Here is an 18,280-nt window from a genome sequence, read left to right on the forward strand (position 1 = left end):
TACTGTATTTCTGTTTCTCTACATAAATGATGCTTATATTTTATGACTTTTCTGTAATGGTTGTGTTTTCCTTGTGAAATACTGTAGAGATATACTTCTTATGGGCTTCAAAAGTGTTACAATGAAATAATCTGAGAAGGGAACATCACTCTTGTTTTGTTTTTTATTTTGCTTTAGTGGATACCAGCTTCATATCCCATGAAGAGAGCCTATCACTGATCTGCAGCTACTCAGGAGGTACTGCTCTTTGACAGCTGGAGCTATCGCTAGCAGGTCTGCTATCAGGCCTGCAGCTAATGCTATCTGGAGTGCCCGTGATATCTATTACAAATGTGTTATTGTCTCCTATTCTAAAATGGTGTATTTGAATATTTCTACTGGGGTCCCTAAACAGTCTTGAATTACATAAATTGGGTATCACTCTAAAGCTGAGACTCTTGTGGATCCAATGAGCCCAACTGGATTCATGTGTGATGATGTTAGTCCCCATAGGAGACATTTCATTGTAGTGAGACCATTTTTTTAAAACTTGACATCACTGTATAAAATGACCTGTGGTGACCTCTAGGATAATCACAGCCTCATGAAACTTTACAACCACAAACTAGAGATCTAGAGCATTCAGAGGATGGATGGATCAAACTAGAGACCTAGAGCATTCAGAGGATGGATGGATCAAACTAGAGACCTAGAGCATTCAGAGGATGGATGGATCAAACTAGAGACTTAGAGCATTCAGAGGATGGATGGATCAAACTAGAGACCTAGAGCATTCAGAGGATGGATGGCTTTCCTAGCTAGATTGGCAATAAGGGGGTTTCTGAGCAGTTACCAGAACAGAACTGCTCGCCATCCAATCATCGAAAAATGAAATTCTTGTAGAAATCTCCAAATGTGAAAGTTTTTTGATACCAAATCACAGCATGGCTTTTCTTTGGTGCTCCTTAAGGTCTTAGTGTCTTATTGTGGTATTTTGGAGGGATTATTGACAATTTTTATCAATTATCGAGTGGTTAAAAAAAAGGTTAGATTTAGCACCAAATGTGTGTAACAAAATGGTATCAACCCCAAAATTGCTGCAACAATTTATGAGATATAATAGAGCATGAGGATGACCATCACAAACTCATATCATCATGTCTTAAGCCCTGATACACTTTAATAATTTATTTATTTATTGTGTACAGTATCTTTTTAATGAACATCGTGAAACAGACATCAACTGTCTGTGAACACCAGACAAAAAACACTCACAGCATAGATTGATTGAAAGGGATCATCAACCAGGACGGCCGGAAAAAGACCAAGGAGGACCTTTACATCCAACAGTTTGCCATCTTTCCCCATACGGCCACCTGTGATCATGTGACAAGAATTCCGTACTACATCATGTGATTAAAACAAAACCATCTCCATATCAACTAAACGACTCCATCCACTGAGAAAGGAAACAAGATGTTTTTGAAAGGACATTGTGTTTAGAAGTTTTTGGTCAAACTATGTAGCTGTTCTGGAAAAATGCTAAAGTACATACATTTTTTAATTTTCTCAGGTAATTATAATGCAAAATTTCACACTAAAGTTACAATTTTCTTGACTTTTTTTGTATGTTTCATTACATAGAGCTCAAACCATGTGGTGGGTATGACGATGTGAAATGATGTCATGAAAGGTCTAAAAACAGGATATCAATGAAGGCTCAGAATGCCTAAACTGTATTTTGTCTTAAAAGTACACATGTGCTGGCATCAGCAGTGGCCTCATAGGTATACAGCAATGTATGATACTGGTAGGAGCACATGCATTTTCTACTGATACTTATTATTAACATAGAATTGTATTCTAGTGGCCAAAAGTTTCCTTGAAGTTGGCCAGCTGTTTTATCTGCTCACTGCATTGAGTGGCGTCTCCACAGCATTTTTTTTTTTTTTAGATCCCTCTGGAAAACAGGTGCACAGGGTAGAACAGGCTTTGGCCCTGTAAGAACACCATTCAATGTCTTGCTACTTCCACTCAAAGGGTTGGAAGAGCTAGAGCTGACCCCTATATCTGGTATAGGAGCATGGGGATTCAGAGGAGGGAGGTATCTAGGGCGAGTGTGGGTGATGTGATCCAGAAGGGCTCCTGAGCCTCTTCGCTCCAGCCCGGCAGTGCCTTGTCTCTGGACAGTGCCCTCCAAGGACTCCCTGGATCCTGACAGAGTAAAGGATCTGCTGTTGACCAGCTTGTGTTTTTCTGGTCCAACTCCAGCCCCACCACCATTCTTGGAGCTATTATCTTGGCTGCCAAACTGTGGTAACTGAGAGTCTGAACTGTAGTGCTCAATACCAATGTTCCGCCGACAGACCACATTTTGCAGACTCAAAACATTATATTTTCTGAGACTCTCAGAGGAATCTCCATCCACAGGACTGGATTCATGGGGAAAGGGGAGGCTGTCTTGATGTAAGTTTGGGTGTGAGGCAGAATGGGCTGAACTTGCAGCACTGTCATATGACATCTTTCTACCAAAGCCTCTTCTTCTACGTCCTCCCCTTTTCTCATTTCCTGACATATTCTCTAGTGCATTTAGAAGCCCTGTTGTGTCTTTGACATCAATGCTGTCAACTCCTCATTAGGTGTAATTTCCACTGGATCCTCTGTCAGAGAGGAGGCCTGGCTCTGCTGGAGCAACAGGGAAGGACTTTTGGACCACTGCTCTGAGTGTAGCCCCTGGAGAGTGAGTGGCTTATCCACACCAGGAACACGTAAAGGACTAAGATGTTGGATTAGAGAACCTGGGCTACCAGGTTGGGGAGAAGCACTTGATGTGAAGCTCTGTGAAGGAGTTTGTAGCTGGACCTCATTTGGAGACAAGCAACAAGATGTTGGGGTGTAATGCAGACGCTCCTCAAGGTCTGGAGGTGGAAGGACATTGAGGTACTGCTTTGTCATCTGATGGCCGGATGGCAGTTTGTTGGTGGTGATGATGATTACGTCCTTACCCTTCGCTTTACAGGCATCCAGGAGAACCCAGAGGATGTCCCTGTTGCCTGAATTGACTGCATGAACCAGTGCTGATAAGCCTGCATGATCCTCCAGCGTTGGATCAGCTCCACTGCTCAGCAGGAGTGACAGAGTTTCAGTTCCAGTTTGTTCGAGGCATGCATGCATCAGAGCTGTTTTCCCCATCTTGTCTTGGATGTTTGGATCTGCACCATTTTCCAGAAGATACCTAATGGGAGTAAATATCCCATTTATTACACCAGGAAAGAGGAAGCCAGTAATCCTCACCAAACCACATGCTTTTAAGAATCAATAGCATACATGCATCCAGATAGAACATACTGAACCATCTTGTGTTTGGGCACACTCTGTGAATCTGTATGGCGCGTCTTGCAGGCCACCATAAGTGGTGTCTCGCCATATTCATTACTTTCGTTTATGTAGGCTTCTCCCTCCAGGAGCCGCCTAGTCAGACGCAGACGACTCAAATAGACAGCCTTCAGCAGAGAATTGCCATCGGTTCGAACCTCTCTTGACTCATCCATCGGCTGCCTCTAATCCACCTTCACTGTCTTTGATGAAGGATTGTTACATTTGTCCAAAGGTGCACACAGCCCAGTCCCTGCAATAGAGGAAGAGGAACATTTAAATACTCAGGTGTAATCCATCAGGTGGGCAGCTGTTGGTGGCGTTTCTTGTGTGGGTCCTCAAACCACACCGGAACTTAAAGGTCCCATATCGTTCCTATTTTCAGGTTCATACTTGTATTTTGTGTTTCTACTAGAACATGTTTACATGCTGTAATGTAAAAAAAAAAAAAAACTTTACTTTCCTCATACTGTCTGCCTGAATATACCTGTATTCACCCTCTGTCTGAAACACTCCGTTTTAATACATTTCAACGGAATTGCAATGGAAATGTGTTGCTAGGCAACAGCTTGGGTCCATGTTTACTTCCTGTTTGCTGATGTCATTAACATACACTGCAACCAGAAATAAACTGGGACACATTTAGAATGTTTATGTTTAAAACTGTGTAATGGTCTAAATATTGTATATTTGTGACATCACAAGTGGACAGAAATCCTAATGGCTTGTTCAAACGCAAAATTTCTGACTACGGGCTGTGTGTATTTCTCCGTATATTGAACGTTTTGATAGTTTAACAGTATTTATAAAGCACTTAACCTAAAGACGTGAAAATCTCACTTTTTACAATATGAGACCTTTAAACACATAAACTGCAGTCCCCATTTGTTTGATCCACATTTTTTTTTCTGTCTGATTCCAGACTCCTCCAAACACATCCCAGTCTTTGCACATATTATATACTGTACGTCTGCACTCTGAGATTCTCACATACTTGCTATAAAAAAAGATGTTTTTTAAAATGTCTTACATCAGGGTAACATGCACATAACATGTAGGCTACTGTACATTGTGATACTGCTTTTTGTGCATAATATACATTGTATATACTGTAGTACCTTTTCCACGACAGGAACTTAACTTTAGCCATTATCACAGGTTCTGTTTCCACTGAACAAGGTCCTGAACCTAAATTTGGGCATTGCTCAGGAGATACAAGTACTAAATTCCAGTTCCAGGTACTCGTGAGGGAAAGAGATGTGACAGCTGTTTGCAACACCGCAAACATGGCAATTAATTACGTATGCAAGGAAGTTTGTTACAATATTCAGGCGTTACTCTGATTTAAAATACCTGATTTGTGTTTTTCTGCTTTGCTGGGCCGGCAGCCAACCTGGGATGCACCTGGGTTTGGAGAGCTGGTCAGCAGGGTGGGAACTGGTCTGGTGTATTCTCTTTGCTCCATTCTGTCGACCCCCTACTGTAGGTGGGGCTCTTATGTTGATTTAATGATGCTGATGTTCAAAAGTCATTACATGTAAATGTGAAAGAAAGTCAATATCAGCTTCGTTTGTCGTCCCACAATTGAACTGCATTCACCTACACAGCACATCAAAATGACAACCTTAGTCTTGGTATCCTGGTGTATTCTAATGGCATGTATCTAAAACATTCTGCTTTGTAAAACACATTAGAAAACAAAGAACCTAGAACCAATACCTTACAGGGACTGTTTGTAAGAATCAGAAATGTCTTGTTAACAGCAACACCTGTGGTCGTTAAGTCAACAAAAGTCAGACGGGCTTCACTAGATACAACCAAGAGGTTTTGGTGCTTCTGTCTAGTTTGTGTTGGAGTCTTGTCTGAACAGCGTAGCCACACGCGAGCGCGCATGGGACACCGACCTGCAATGATTTATACGTGTGAGAAGTTACAAACAGTCCCTTTAAATATATGCTGATTGATAGCCACTTTTAAATCTGGTAGTATTGTTTTTTAAAAGGCTGATGTCCTTCTCCAATGTGTGACCGATGTGTCGGTTTATAACAGTCAGTATGATGTCAGTATGAAATGCTCACATTTACTGTTCTGCTGTTCTATTCTTTCCCTCTTACTGATCCATCTATTCCAGTTTGTGATTTCCTGTTTATTGTGCTTTTATATAGAGAAGGGATTTATTGTCCACCACATCTAAAGATGCTTTCACTGTCACCTCGGTGGTTTTCAATGTAAACACATGGGCCTCTGTGGCATGGAGCTAGGGAGTGGCTGCCCCCCCATGTGAACATGCACAGGTCTTTGCTGCTACATTCGGAGATGGTTCAACTTTTTCAACTTGCCACCATGGCTTGCCGTGTGACCATGGCAACCACAAAAACTGTATTGTGGGGGGAAACAATACAGGAGCTTTTACACTGTAAATACTAACATTGGATTTAGTAAACTAGAAGTGCACTCGGAGAGCGCAGACCTCCGCCAAGGCAGGTTTCTTCTGCATTTGGCCGCAGGTTCTTATCCACATCACACCTTCTGTCCTCTCTTGAAATATACCTGGGAAATGATCTTTCTCCATCCTTGGAAATCTGCTGCAGATATGTCCAAAAATCTAGCATTCGTTGTATCCAGCAAATATATCATAAACTTTTCATCTCTAATGTAAAAAGTATGTAAACGTGTGAAATGGACTGTAAATACACAGTTTTGGTGGTTGCCGAGTTTGAGTGAGAAAACAATTCATGAATTTAAAAAGATGTCATTGAATGCATTGTGTGTGAAAAGAATGGAAAGGTCTCCACATTTTATTCCTCACTGACTGCTGTTGTGCTGACAGTGTGAACTCCGAAGGGAGAAATGTGTAACCAATGGGGCAAAAGCGTGAGCACGTATAGGTCATAATGTGTCTTAACTAGTAAGAGTATATACTGTAGCATCTATAGTAGATCATTCAGTAATTAAATATACTGGCATAGCAGACGAAAGATGGTTAGATGCTCCCATGAATGAACCACACTTCCGCTATAATAAAGTGTTCAGGGTGATTTGTGGCTTTGAGGCTATAGATCCGGTATGCCTCTAGTTGCTTGAGGCGTTTGATTTTGTCACCATTCTAATATCCGAAACCTGTGGCATTGATGCCTGTAACTTTCAATGTGGAGTCACTTGTTGAGACATCAGATGGTGCCTGACATACAAGCGGTCAGATACCCTGTCCCTCAGTTTTCTTTTAGTCTAACCTATTTAAAATCAACCACAGGGGCACTCGAGCCTGTAGACAACATCGGTGGTGCTACAGGTTCATGCAACCCAATTAATGTGACGGTCTTGTGAAGTTACCATGTTGCCATTTTGTAACACTTCCCATGCGAAATTCAGCTCGTCTGTAAAATGCCATACAAAATATATGATCATGTAAAGGATAAACCCTTTTTCAAATAAATACAGTAAAGGTGTTTTTTTTTAGATTTCCAACACCTGTAAATAACTACAAATGAAATGACTAAAAGTCCAGGATTTATACGGTTCTGGTTTTATTTTTCTTAATTCACTTCATTGCTCGATGCTCTCATAGACTTCAAATCTGTACTGGATGCCGTTCTCCTCCTGTAGCTCTTGTGGCACTCCTGGAAACCTGTAGGCGGGACAAACATTACTGTATGTTTTATCTTGTATACACATAATATTAAAGGTTTAAAGGTCCCATATTGAAAAAAGTGAGATTTTCAGGTCTTTTATATTATAAAGCAGGTTTAAGTGCTATATAAATACTGTTAAACTATCAAAACGCTCAATATACGGAAAGATACACACTGCCCGTATTCAGAAATTGTGCGTTTGAAACAAGCCGCTAGGATTTCTGTCCATTTGTGATGTCACAAATATACAATATTTAGACAATTACAGTTTTAAACATTCTAAATGGGTCCCAATTTGTTTCCTGTTGCAGTGTATGTAAATAACATCAGCTGACAGGAATTAAACATGGACCCAAACTGTTGCCTAGCAATGCAATTCCATTGCAATTCCATTGAAATGCACTAAAACGCAGCGTTTCAGACAGAGGGTGAATACAGGTATATTCAGGCAGACAGTACGATGAAAATAATGTGTTGTAAGCATGTAAACATGTTCTAGTAGAAACACAAAATACAAGTATGAACCTGAAAATGAGCATGATATGGGACCTTTAAGGGCAGTCAGTGCATTATTCAAAATTCAGGGGAAGTTCCTAATTTCAGCAGCCAACAGCTGTCAGTAATGAAAAACAAAACATTTGGTTTTACTACCATGATTTTTAAATGGATTTGGATTTGCTTTTGAAAAACTGTGCAAATAAGGCTTTATAATGTTGAGTGAATCAACTTTAAGGGACAATTCGGTTCGTCAAACTTATTCAGATGAGAAAACTAAAGCGAACAGAAAGAAATATGACCCAGACTGTCTCCTGTAAACATCCATCGCAGTTCACAGACCCGTGTCCTGCTTCAGCTCTGACCTACTGCACTTACTGTGGTTGTGCACACAGATTTCCTGTACTATGAGGGATTATTAGCAATATTTCAGGTGTGCTCACTTTCAGTTTGGCCTCCAAATTAAGTTGTTTAGATCTGGATAAACTGTTGGTTTGTTTCTGTCTGATCATCTGACTGACCCATCTGATGTCAACTTGCGCCAATATCTCAGTAAATACTTTGGTTAGTACAAGATTATCATAACTGACAGAAATGACACAAGTTGTAATAAACCTGAATTACTGATCTTACTCTGGCAGTAGACGATATTTGTCTGGACTGATTTCAGGGAGGAACGTGTCGCACTCAAACTGCTTCAGGATTCGTGTGACGAACAGTCTCCTGGTCCCCAGGCTCTCCATCAACTCCTGGGTAGCCCAAAGCAACAAAAACATAATTACAGAAAGAAAAAGGCTGTGTGTATGCAGAAGTGTGTGTAATTTCAGTTCATCCTTTAGTGGTTCACCATGACCAGCATTGATAGCGGCAACCAGTATGACAGTAAAATTGGATAAATAAAATAATTAACACTGGATAATTATTTAGATCGCATTTCCCGTTGTTCACTAGTAATTAGATACTTAAACATATCTTCATTGGTTATTTGAAAATGGTCAATTTCTGCAGCAGTTTTTCACCAAGATTCAAAAACAATGACAAACATTTTTAATTAAAGACTGAACATTTAAAAGGGACTGTTTGTAACTGCGATGGACTGGCGACCTGTCCAGGGTGTACCCTGCCTTCGCCCAATGTCGGCTGGGATCGGCTCCAGCCCCCCCGCGACCCCTAACGGGATAAGCGGTTGCAGATGGATGGATGGATGGATGGATGTTTGTAACTTCTTACACGTATAAATCATTGCGGGTCGGTGTCCCATGCACGCTCACGTGTGGCTACGCTGTTCAGACTCAGACTCCAACACAAACTACACGGAAGCACCAAAACCTTTTGGTTGTATCTAGTGAAGCCCGTCTGTTAAACAGTGTTGGGCGCGGTCGGAGGACGCGGGGGAGACCGTAGCTTTGGTCTCCAGGGCCGGAGTCTCTGCTGTACTCTGCTCCTCTGCCTGCCTTCACTCACACACCGCGCTCGTTCTCACTCGCTCCAGCTCTCACGTGCATGCTGCTCACTCCACACTGCAGAAGAGTTAGTTTAGCTCTGAGAATATCTAGTGAATGTACAGTAGACATTTGTGCAGAAATAACTGCTGCAGCTCCTCCAGACCAACAGAGGTTTCCCGTGTCTTGTGAAGTGACGGGGCTCCGCAGAAAGAAACGTTATCGTCTCCAACCAAAACTCCGGTGTCTCCCCTGTTCCCTCCGGCCGCGGTCGGGAGGCTGAGGCAGGAAAAGCCAACACTAGGATCAGCATTGATTCATGGAGAGACCTTCGTCTGGTCAGCTAACATTACTGCCAAGCAGCTGAAATATAGAGTGATATTGTGCTTTTAGCTGACGTGTGTCTCCTCACTGTTTTGAGTGATGCTCGTTCATGTCTATGTAGAGCGAGCACAAGCGCCAGCAACAGGACGCTGACTTTAGTTGACTTAACGGCCACAGGTGTCGCTGTTAACAAGCAATTTCAAACAGTCCCTTTAAAGAATGTGTGTGACGTAAGTAAAATTCCACGACAGTCAGTTTTTTACAGATTTTAAAACATCCCAAAACGTGTGACCAGTGGGCGCCCTGGGTGTTCCATGCAGTACCTTGTAGAGAGAGCTGCCCCCAATAACCCAGACCTGGTCAACCTCTTCTGCTAGCTGCGTGTCGACCAGCCTGAGAGCGGAGTTGAAGTCTGGTGCCAGGTGGTGTGCTCCTGCAGGGGGCGCTCTGGAGGGAAATTGGCACATATATCAGGTCACTTCAGTAAACGGCACTTGATGGCATTACTTGATTAGCACCTATTGGCCCTGCATCAAGTTTGCTGAGCAGTATAACACCCTGCTAACTGGCCATCGTGTTACTTATTGACTTAAAGGTTCAGTTCACTAAAATTACTTAAAAAACTATTTTCTTCCTTACCCCTACCCATCCATGCAGATCATTTGGCTTTATTTGTCCAGGTTTTGAAATATCTGTCTGATATTTCTGCCTCCAGCTCAGGTGAAAGGGATTCAGCTTTTAGTCAGTCTCTTTCAATGCCAACCAAATTAATGGTATTGTCAAAGGGACACCATTTTTTCACTATAATCAGGAACTTTGCTGTCCATAATTAAATCTGCCTGTTTTATAATTATCAAAGGAAGTTGGGGTGAAGGTGTCCCATTTGGGGGAACGTATAGCTATCTACAATGCTCTACCTGCAAATCTGCCATCGTCAGTCCAATATTCAAATCTGGTGACACACTTCCCATTTGTAATTTTAGACATATCACAATTCTCCCGTCAGTATCCAAGGTTACTGAGAAACAGCGGGCACGGAGCCACCGGCAATGCTAGCAGCTGCTAATGAAGCACAAACACTGTTTGTCGGACAATCGCTATCGTTAATCCGGGCAGACACACAGCTGACAACCTGCTAAACTAAACTAAATGTGCGGTGGAGACTTTTACTGGGAAAGTGGCTGCCTGCTAAGTTAACGCTCCCGTACGGTGAACTGGGGACTCAGGTGTCTGTTGTCCTCATACAGCTGGCGCACCGCTGCATGCGAGGCACAAATCTTGTCGGTTAACGAATGAATTCAGATATCTTGGGGTGTTAATTGACTCTAACCACTCCTTTAAGTGACATGTTAAAAAAAACGTAAAGGGGTCCAGTTCAATCTTGCAAATTTCCGATTCATTAGAAATCACATGTCTCCAGAGGCTGCTAAGATGTTTTTAAAGTCTATGATTTGTACTCATCTGAACTACTGTTGAACAAGCTGCTCACAGACCAACCATAGCACACTGAACCCACTCAAATCACCAGATAAACAAGCACTCAAAACACTAGATACAAAAGTCAGCCAGCCTGGTCTGTCAGAGGTTCAAGAGAGTGGAGTCGATCTAATTCACATCAGACAACTAAACACCTATAGATCTTTCAGTACCCCATTAAAACAAATGGATGATTAATACATCCACAGGTCAGCACTAAACTCTATTTGCTGCTTCTATCTATATGTCCTGCATGTCTGCATTGTCATTCTATATGTAGAAATATCACTACTGTTTCCACTGCTTTTAACAACTGTGCCCTTTCCAACTTTTAAACTGCAGCCCTGTTTGATGTTTTTGTTCTGATGTATTTGAGGATGCCAGAGACAACAGATGAAAAATAGCCTTTTGGCTAAATCTGGCATTTTTCATACCATGTGTATTTATTAATTTGCACCGTCCCTTCACAAATAAACTAAACTAAAACTGGAAAACTGTTCTTTTAAAACAAAACAAAAATACATCTCAGTCCTGCTTTTTGTTTTTTGACTTCTACAAGCTGCATTTCTGAGAGGCAAGTCCTGTCTACCAACATATACAAAAAGTCTATACCAAAATAGATTACAGGTAAAAACTGTAAAATAAAATAACACCAGAGTTGTCTCTACAGTCAGCACTAAAAGCCAACAATAGAATTTGAACAAACTGAGCAACAATTAAAGTGTAACTAGAGTTCTGGCTGAAATGTGTCTAACCTGTAAATTCAAAAAATGCCACTAGAACATGAAAGAGTACCAACATGGTCAGGGCTGGGAAAGACACGCGTCTATCGGTGTCGGCTCATTTACCGAAACCAGTGTAAAATTACAATGACGGCACAGCACAAGCCTTTTCTCTCTTTTCTGTGGACTTGAAATTACATATTTTTTTTTTGGTGACAAAAGCTGCTTCCATAATACGAGACCTGTCTCCAGATCAGTCAATAGCAAAATTCAGTTGCAATAGGCGGGTTTCAACCAGTAGAGGGAAGTCGCTATGCATACTGTATTTACAACACAATATGTAGAACTCAATACTTTGTGTCAAGACCTGAATCCACCAACAACACTACTAAATATATATATACCTCCATATATATACACTTTTCTTTACTTTTTCGTTTTCGCTGAAAGTGTTGAGAGGGTTTAGTTACACTTTAAGTAAAATAGAGCGCTCTTTATGCAAGTTGCAGTGCGTCTACAGTGAAATATTACATTTCATTAGTACACACTGCTGTGTAGTAGCATTAATTGTGTGTGACACAGGGTCTGATATGAACTTTTTTCACCTCCTGCCACTGTGGCAGGCAAGTATTTTTTTTGTCTGCCACTCAGAAATTTGATCTACCACGTTTGAAATCTCTGCGCTAAATGAAGGAACCACATTCTAGATATGTTGTCATTCAATGTTCGATGTATTTTACATAAAAAATATTATATGCATGGTAAATTACAGTGTTCAAATTACACCATGGCTTCAGGGAGAGCCCTATTTTTTGGGGATGGGAGGGTAGTGTACACAGTACTGTACGTTGTTATTGTCATCTATAGTGGTTGTTTGCATAAAAACACACAATTCAAATGATTATTTAAATGATTATTTAAATATATATATATATATAATACTCTCTCTAATATATATTTTATATTGCTGTGAAAACATCTCCTTCAAACATCTGGATTTATTCAAGTTTCTTGTCAAAAACTTAATTTTACGATTACATTTGAACCCATCATGATAACGTTGCCTCATAATAATACCTGAATGGTACCTCCGTTAATGTTCGTATCTCCGTTATTTAACCAAGCAGGACTGCTCTGCCCACCTGCTTCTAACAGGTAACGTTACTAACTCTCCTCCTGTTGATCTCTACACAGGTTTGTTGTTCTCAGTGTCGCATTATCAGGGAGAAAATACCCGTTCTCTATCCCCATCACTCGCATTTTCCCTGTCTGCCAAAGTGGCAGATGGCCTGACGATTTTACCCGCCACTGCCAACAATTTACCCGCATTTGGCGGGTGCCAATTTCAGACCCTGGTGTGACACATACTTGTATTCCCTGCTGAGGACAATGTTGATCCTGTTGTTCAGAGGTCTGTTCTTCTCTGGGATGGAAAACCATGTTTTTCTGCCCATGATCACCACGTTCTGCTTGCCTGCAGGACAGCAAGGTTGGAATTAATTACTAGTTAAGTCATCGCTGCTGGCGAAGCCGCAGATTGGTCTCAATTCTCTTACAGGCTCCATTAGTGATGGATTTTAAAACTGAATTAATGACCATCTGGTGAGATAGTCTTGTGGATCCCTTAATCATTTTTTTCACTAGTTTCATCATTTATTTAGTTGTAATATTTATTTTATTCTGCAGCTTGTTTTATAATGCCCGGAAGTCTATAAAAAGGCAGATGATCAGGTGCTTTCAAGATTCAAGATTCAAGATGTTTGTCACATCGCTTTTGATGACCTACAAAGTTTTAAATGAGTATGCCCCTTCCTACTTGTCTGATCTTCAACCTTATGCTCCAATCAGGACTCCACTCTCAGAATACAGTGCCCCTGTCTGTCCCCAGAGTTACAAAGAAGTCAGCAGGCCAAAGGGCCTTTTCCTATCGTCCTCTGGAACAGACACATGCTCATAGTCAGGATGTTAAATGGACCAGGTTTTTTGACCAAGAATCTGGCGAGAATCTGGCGATGCGATACAATACGTATCATGATACAAGGGTTACGATTCAATATATTGCAATACTGTTAGCAGGGCGATATATTGCCATTTTAAAAAATATAATAGGAATGGTGACATAGTATAAAGAACACACCGCCATATACAGTGTATATACTGTATATATATATATATATATTTTAATTATTAATTAAAAATCAATACTGTGTTTTTGAGAATCGATACAGTATCACAAAACATAATATCGCGATACTCAGGCGTATTGATATTTTCTTACACCCCTAATCACTTGTTTAAACAGTGGAACAACATAAACCCTTTGTGAATGAACATGATAGATTTCTCTCCACAGGACTCTTACTACTACATTTAAAAAAATGATCAAAATCCTTCTTAAAAACAAAGCACTTTATTTATAGCCAATGAATGATAATAATGCCATCAGTCAAGTCAATTATTCTTCGTTCAGCTTGACCCAACGTCAAATTGAAATGTTTCAATCAATGAAAGTGACGTGTGACAGTAAATCCTGACGGCTTGTTTCAAACGCACAATTTCTGAAAACGAGTTGTGTGCATTTCTCTGTATATTGAGCATTTCGATACTTTCATAGTATTTATGTAGCACTAAAACCTGCTTTATAATATACAAGATATGAAAAGCTTACTTTTTACAATATGGGACCTTTAAAAGTCTTTTATTCTAGATACCTCTTATTTTTGACTTTTCTATCTGTATGCTACTTACTTATGTCTTTATGCTGCTGGCTAAAGTGGCTAAATGAGGCTACTAAAACGTCATCACACAGACTCGTCCGCCTTTACAGCCTCGTTGTGTATACTCGCGTTCATGTGACCGTGGTGTAGTTTGTTAATAGCCTAACGTTAGCATTTGACTTCTGGCGATTGCATTCATACTTTAAAAATAAAAGTGGTGTTCATTTGTGAAGATTATCTTGCTGAACAAAACCTGCAAGTATTAAAAGTTTGTTTGCCACAGGGCTTGTTTTCTACAATAATCCAAAATCCAATTGGCTTTTTCGGCGAGAACCCATGGCGATGATAACTTCCTGGTTGGCCTACAAAAATACATCATCCCACTCTATGGGCTTCGGCCTCCCCAGTGGGTCTCAGGGAACACTCCACCAGGAGCATTGCAAATGCTACCTCCTGATTGGGCAGTTTGTGCAAAGATCCGTCTCAGGTGCTGAGGAGGAGCCTCCATGGAGTTAATCAATAGCGAAGCACTTTACAGGGCAACGCACATACTCATAGAGAGGCAAAGTCCTGTTTTAAACTGACAAACATCATATCTGTGATTCAGGTCTGTGTACTTTCTGGCAGTTAATGTTTTCATTTGAAAGCAAAAATGAAAAAAACGGAAGTCGTTCTTGTTTTCATTTTAAACGAAAAACTAAATCACGTGGTCAGTTCCTTTTTTGTTTCTCAACAAAAAAAAAAATAAATAAAAAAAAACAGTCCTAATTTATTTTTCCTTTTGGTTTGAAGAATGAAGAATGGCAGACAGGTGACCCGGAAGTAAAAGCAAACATCTCAAAATAAAAGCCAAGAAGATATATCGGTCATTCTATAAAAGTGTAACATTCTTTAAGCACAGGATCGGGGGAACGGGAGAAGATAGATAGGCTAAATAAATACATAGCTAGATAAATAGATATTTTTTTGTTTTGTTCTTTTCATTAACACATGAATGTCTTCTATACAAAAAGTGTGTGATCAATTACAGGGAGGGTCTCTACAGATGTTATACGGAACTCTCACACCCTTACTATGGGCTGTTTCTTTTATATGTCGGCAGGTGTGAAGCACTATGTTCCTCCTGGAGAGACACCTGACACTTTCACCTAATCCCTTGCACTTGTCTAGTAAGGCTGTAGCCTATCCAGAGAGGTAAAAGAGAATAACTGTTCATTCTGCACTCCGCGTGTCATTATTTCAAGTATATGTTGCTTTTATATGTAATCTGTATGAGTAATATAGCTAAACTATAATCCATTGCTGTAATAGAGTTAATGTGATATAGTTCCGTTTTCACCCAGTAAAGTGCACCATAGAACCAGTAGCCTGTTTCATGCTCCAGACTAGAGTCCAGTTGGAGCCAGATACATAGAAAGGATGATGAAGGCTACTGTAGCTTATTTGAAAAAGAATATTTCACAATTATTAAGCAGTGAATATGTTCACAATGCTCTATGATCTAGCTCTCAAAAGACACAAAGGTACACAATCCTTGTTGTTATTTCTCCAGGCATGGGCAATGCAGAGCCTGACAAATTCTCATTAATATATGAAGATCATGTAGAAAACGACACTTTTTATCTAAAAAGTGTGTGATGTACAATTAAGTTGTGCAGCGTGAATTAAAAGCCTAATTAATTATATGTGGAAATCGCAGTTGTGGTCCTTTCCAGCAGAGGTTCCCACCTCACGCTACCAAATTACTGTTCACCGTTTCAGAGTAGGCCACCAAATAACTTCACATTCTACAACATCATCAAGCTAATGTTCAGTTTCATAGCTGTTGTTCATTGTTGACTACATCACGTAGCCGACACAACCTATGGAATTGATCAGTCCTGTGGCATTACATAGTCAACAAATCAATCTGCCAGCGTGGTATTGATCAGATCATACTGAGGGGCCGTCAGCTTTAGTTTAGTTTGGAGGGAGATTCGGTATTGGTGAAGTCAGTGCATTTTATGAGGAGGCCTTCTGTGACGTTACCCACCACAGGGGTCAGAGTTCATCACTCCTCAACCACCAAGGACTTTTTTTTTTTTTTTTTAAATGTTCAGCAGGCAAATTCTCAATTTTCACGCATTTATAGATGAAAAGTCAAGTCAATAATCACAGTCAATGATAGATAAGAATGATGATCAGCATGTTTGTCAACCTTCAGACATCATAGTCTAAAATAATTAATCAGCCTGAGTTCACTTAGAGAGAACTGAACTCACTAACTTACTGTATTCTGTTGACTGTTTGGTGGTTAATGATGCTTTTCAATAATTTCTAGTCTATTTGGTAGTATTATGTCATTTAGTAATTTGTTCTACATCATGATAGTGCTGATTTATGGCATTAATGCCAGCTAGACAGACTAAAGCTGTGTCTGTACTATAGTCTAGTAGTGTACTGAAGGTGGTGAGTCTCTGTGCAGCTCTCTGGTTCCATCCACTTACTACTTGTTCCACTTTAATCATCACCTGAATGTTTGTTACCTGTCACAGACGGCGTCGCTGTCATCCTTCGGAAATGTTTGAATTCGTTACTATAAAAGAAGAACATAAAATGAATACATTTATATAATTCATACATTTATAGGTCATTGTTGCTGCCACCACGCGAGCTTCAATGTCTCGTGCTCTTCCTTGTGTAAACAGCAGGTTAATGCTCGCTCGAGCTCAACTCAACAGCGTGTTAAAGCTGAACTTTAGTCCATCATCCCTCAGCAGGACTAACCTGAGTCTAACCGGCGTCCAGGGCAGGTTTCCATTATTCCCGATGCCCAGGTCCGGACACACCGCCACGATAGCGTTCAGAATGCGGGACATCGTGAGGAGACCGGACACCGGGACCGCTCCGCTCGGTGTCGGTAGCTGGTAGCTGTTATCACCACAGCTGGCGGGAAAATGTTAGAGAAGGACCGGAAATGAGGTCGTGTCTAGAAGGGAGCCCGCAAACTGATCTGCAAAAACTCTCTCGAGACTCGCTGCCCGACGACCTATCGGATCTAACCTTTAACTAGAGATCAACGCCTAACCTTAACAATCTCGCGAGAGTTTCCCCAGTTTGCAGGCTCCCTTCTAGCCACTACCAAGGTTAATGGAAGGAGGCTGGCTGGACATGGGTGTTGGGGTCTATGGAGTATAACGCAGTGTAACTGAAGCTGCCGTCGTGACGCGTGACCCAGCCTCCTTAATACATCCATTCGGGTTTTGTTTTTTTCCTCACTTTTCACAAACCGGTCATACCTTAATACATCCATGGGTCATAGAGGTTTAGCTACAAAGAGATGTGCAAATCTGTAAGAAGAACAACAAGACAAAAGTTACCTTCCTAAAAGCCTTTTTGTTTTCGGAGGAGAGAATCAATTTAATGTATTGTTTGGTTTCATGTTCAAATGCAAAAAAATGAAGGTTTAGATTTACTAAATTTGGATTTATGTATATGAAAAATAGCTAAGAGAATAATAAGATTAATAATATAATGTTCTTTGATTTTACGGTTACCTTTATGGAATCCAAACCAAACATTCTCTAGACATAGAATAAAATCAGGGTCAATATTATCAATAATGAATCTACTCGAGTCCTTCCACAGCCTGTTGCTATGGTCACAGTGGCAGAATAGATGAAGAGTTTCTGGGAGTACATCACAGAATGAACAGTTTACATTGATGTCCTGTTTAAACTTAACAAGATAATGACTTGCTGGATAATATCTGTGAAGGATTTTAAAGGATACTTCTCTTATTTTGTTTGTCAAAAGATACTTATAGGGTAGAGTCCAGATGTTCTTCAACTTGAGGTCTTTTACAAGGTTGACAACATAAGTCACACAAACAATATCACTCTGAAATAAATGACGTTTGCCTTTGTTATATTATTTTTGGTAGACAAAAAACATATCCTGCCCACGGGCGTGTCCACTGGATTAGGAATCTGTGGTACAAATCCCTGTTTAGTTGTACCTTTTAATAACATAATGACCCCAGAGGGGATAGCGTCCATGACAATAGCGTACTCCTTTGGAGTTACAGGTATACCATATTTAGTGAGAAATTCTGTATAGCTCAGCAGAAGCCCATTATC

The 18,280-nt window shown here is 40.5% G+C and overlaps 2 protein-coding genes across 3 annotated transcripts; both read right to left on the bottom strand.

The window, feature by feature from the left end:
* Positions 1-1,842: 1,842 nt before the first annotated feature.
* Positions 1,843-3,530, bottom strand: ankrd34bb (ankyrin repeat domain 34Bb). The gene is given in 4 exon segments (XM_074639789.1): positions 1,843-1,891; positions 1,893-2,411; positions 2,594-3,214; positions 3,328-3,530. Coding segments are annotated over 4 exon segments (1,392 nt in total).
* A 3,334-nt stretch (positions 3,531-6,864) lies between these two features.
* dhfr (dihydrofolate reductase) lies at positions 6,865-17,211 on the bottom strand. 2 transcript variants are annotated; one of them, XM_074637107.1, is made up of 6 exons: positions 16,929-17,211; positions 16,673-16,737; positions 12,814-12,919; positions 9,571-9,694; positions 8,115-8,230; positions 6,865-6,982 (listed from the first exon to the last, which is right to left on the bottom strand). In XM_074637107.1, the coding sequence occupies exons 1-6, from the start codon at positions 17,018-17,020 to the stop codon at positions 6,901-6,903; spliced, it is 585 nt and encodes a 194-aa protein (XP_074493208.1). In that variant the 5' UTR covers positions 17,021-17,211; the 3' UTR covers positions 6,865-6,900. The 2 variants fall into 2 exon arrangements, with proteins under 2 accessions (XP_074493208.1, XP_074493209.1); XM_074637108.1 differs by having other exon boundaries at positions 16,688-16,737; positions 16,929-17,190.
* Between the last annotated feature and the right edge of the window lie 1,069 nt (positions 17,212-18,280).

The sequence above is a fragment of the Sebastes fasciatus genome, chromosome 6 (genome assembly GCF_043250625.1).
Source record: "Sebastes fasciatus isolate fSebFas1 chromosome 6, fSebFas1.pri, whole genome shotgun sequence".
Classification (NCBI taxonomy): domain Eukaryota; kingdom Metazoa; phylum Chordata; class Actinopteri; order Perciformes; family Sebastidae; genus Sebastes; species Sebastes fasciatus.

Excerpts from the sequence above, each read along its gene's own strand:
- dhfr (XM_074637107.1), bottom strand. The coding sequence starts at position 17,020 with ATGTCCCGCATTCTGAACGCTATCGTGGCGGTGTGTCCGGACCTGGGC. Across the intron at positions 16,738-16,928 it reads TGGACGCCGGTTAGACTCAG|TAACGAATTCAAACATTTCC; the intron begins GTTAGTCCTGCT and ends CTTCTTTTATAG. Across the intron at positions 6,983-8,114 it reads AAATATCGTCTACTGCCAGA|GTTTCCAGGAGTGCCACAAG; the intron begins GTAAGATCAGTA and ends TCCCGCCTACAG.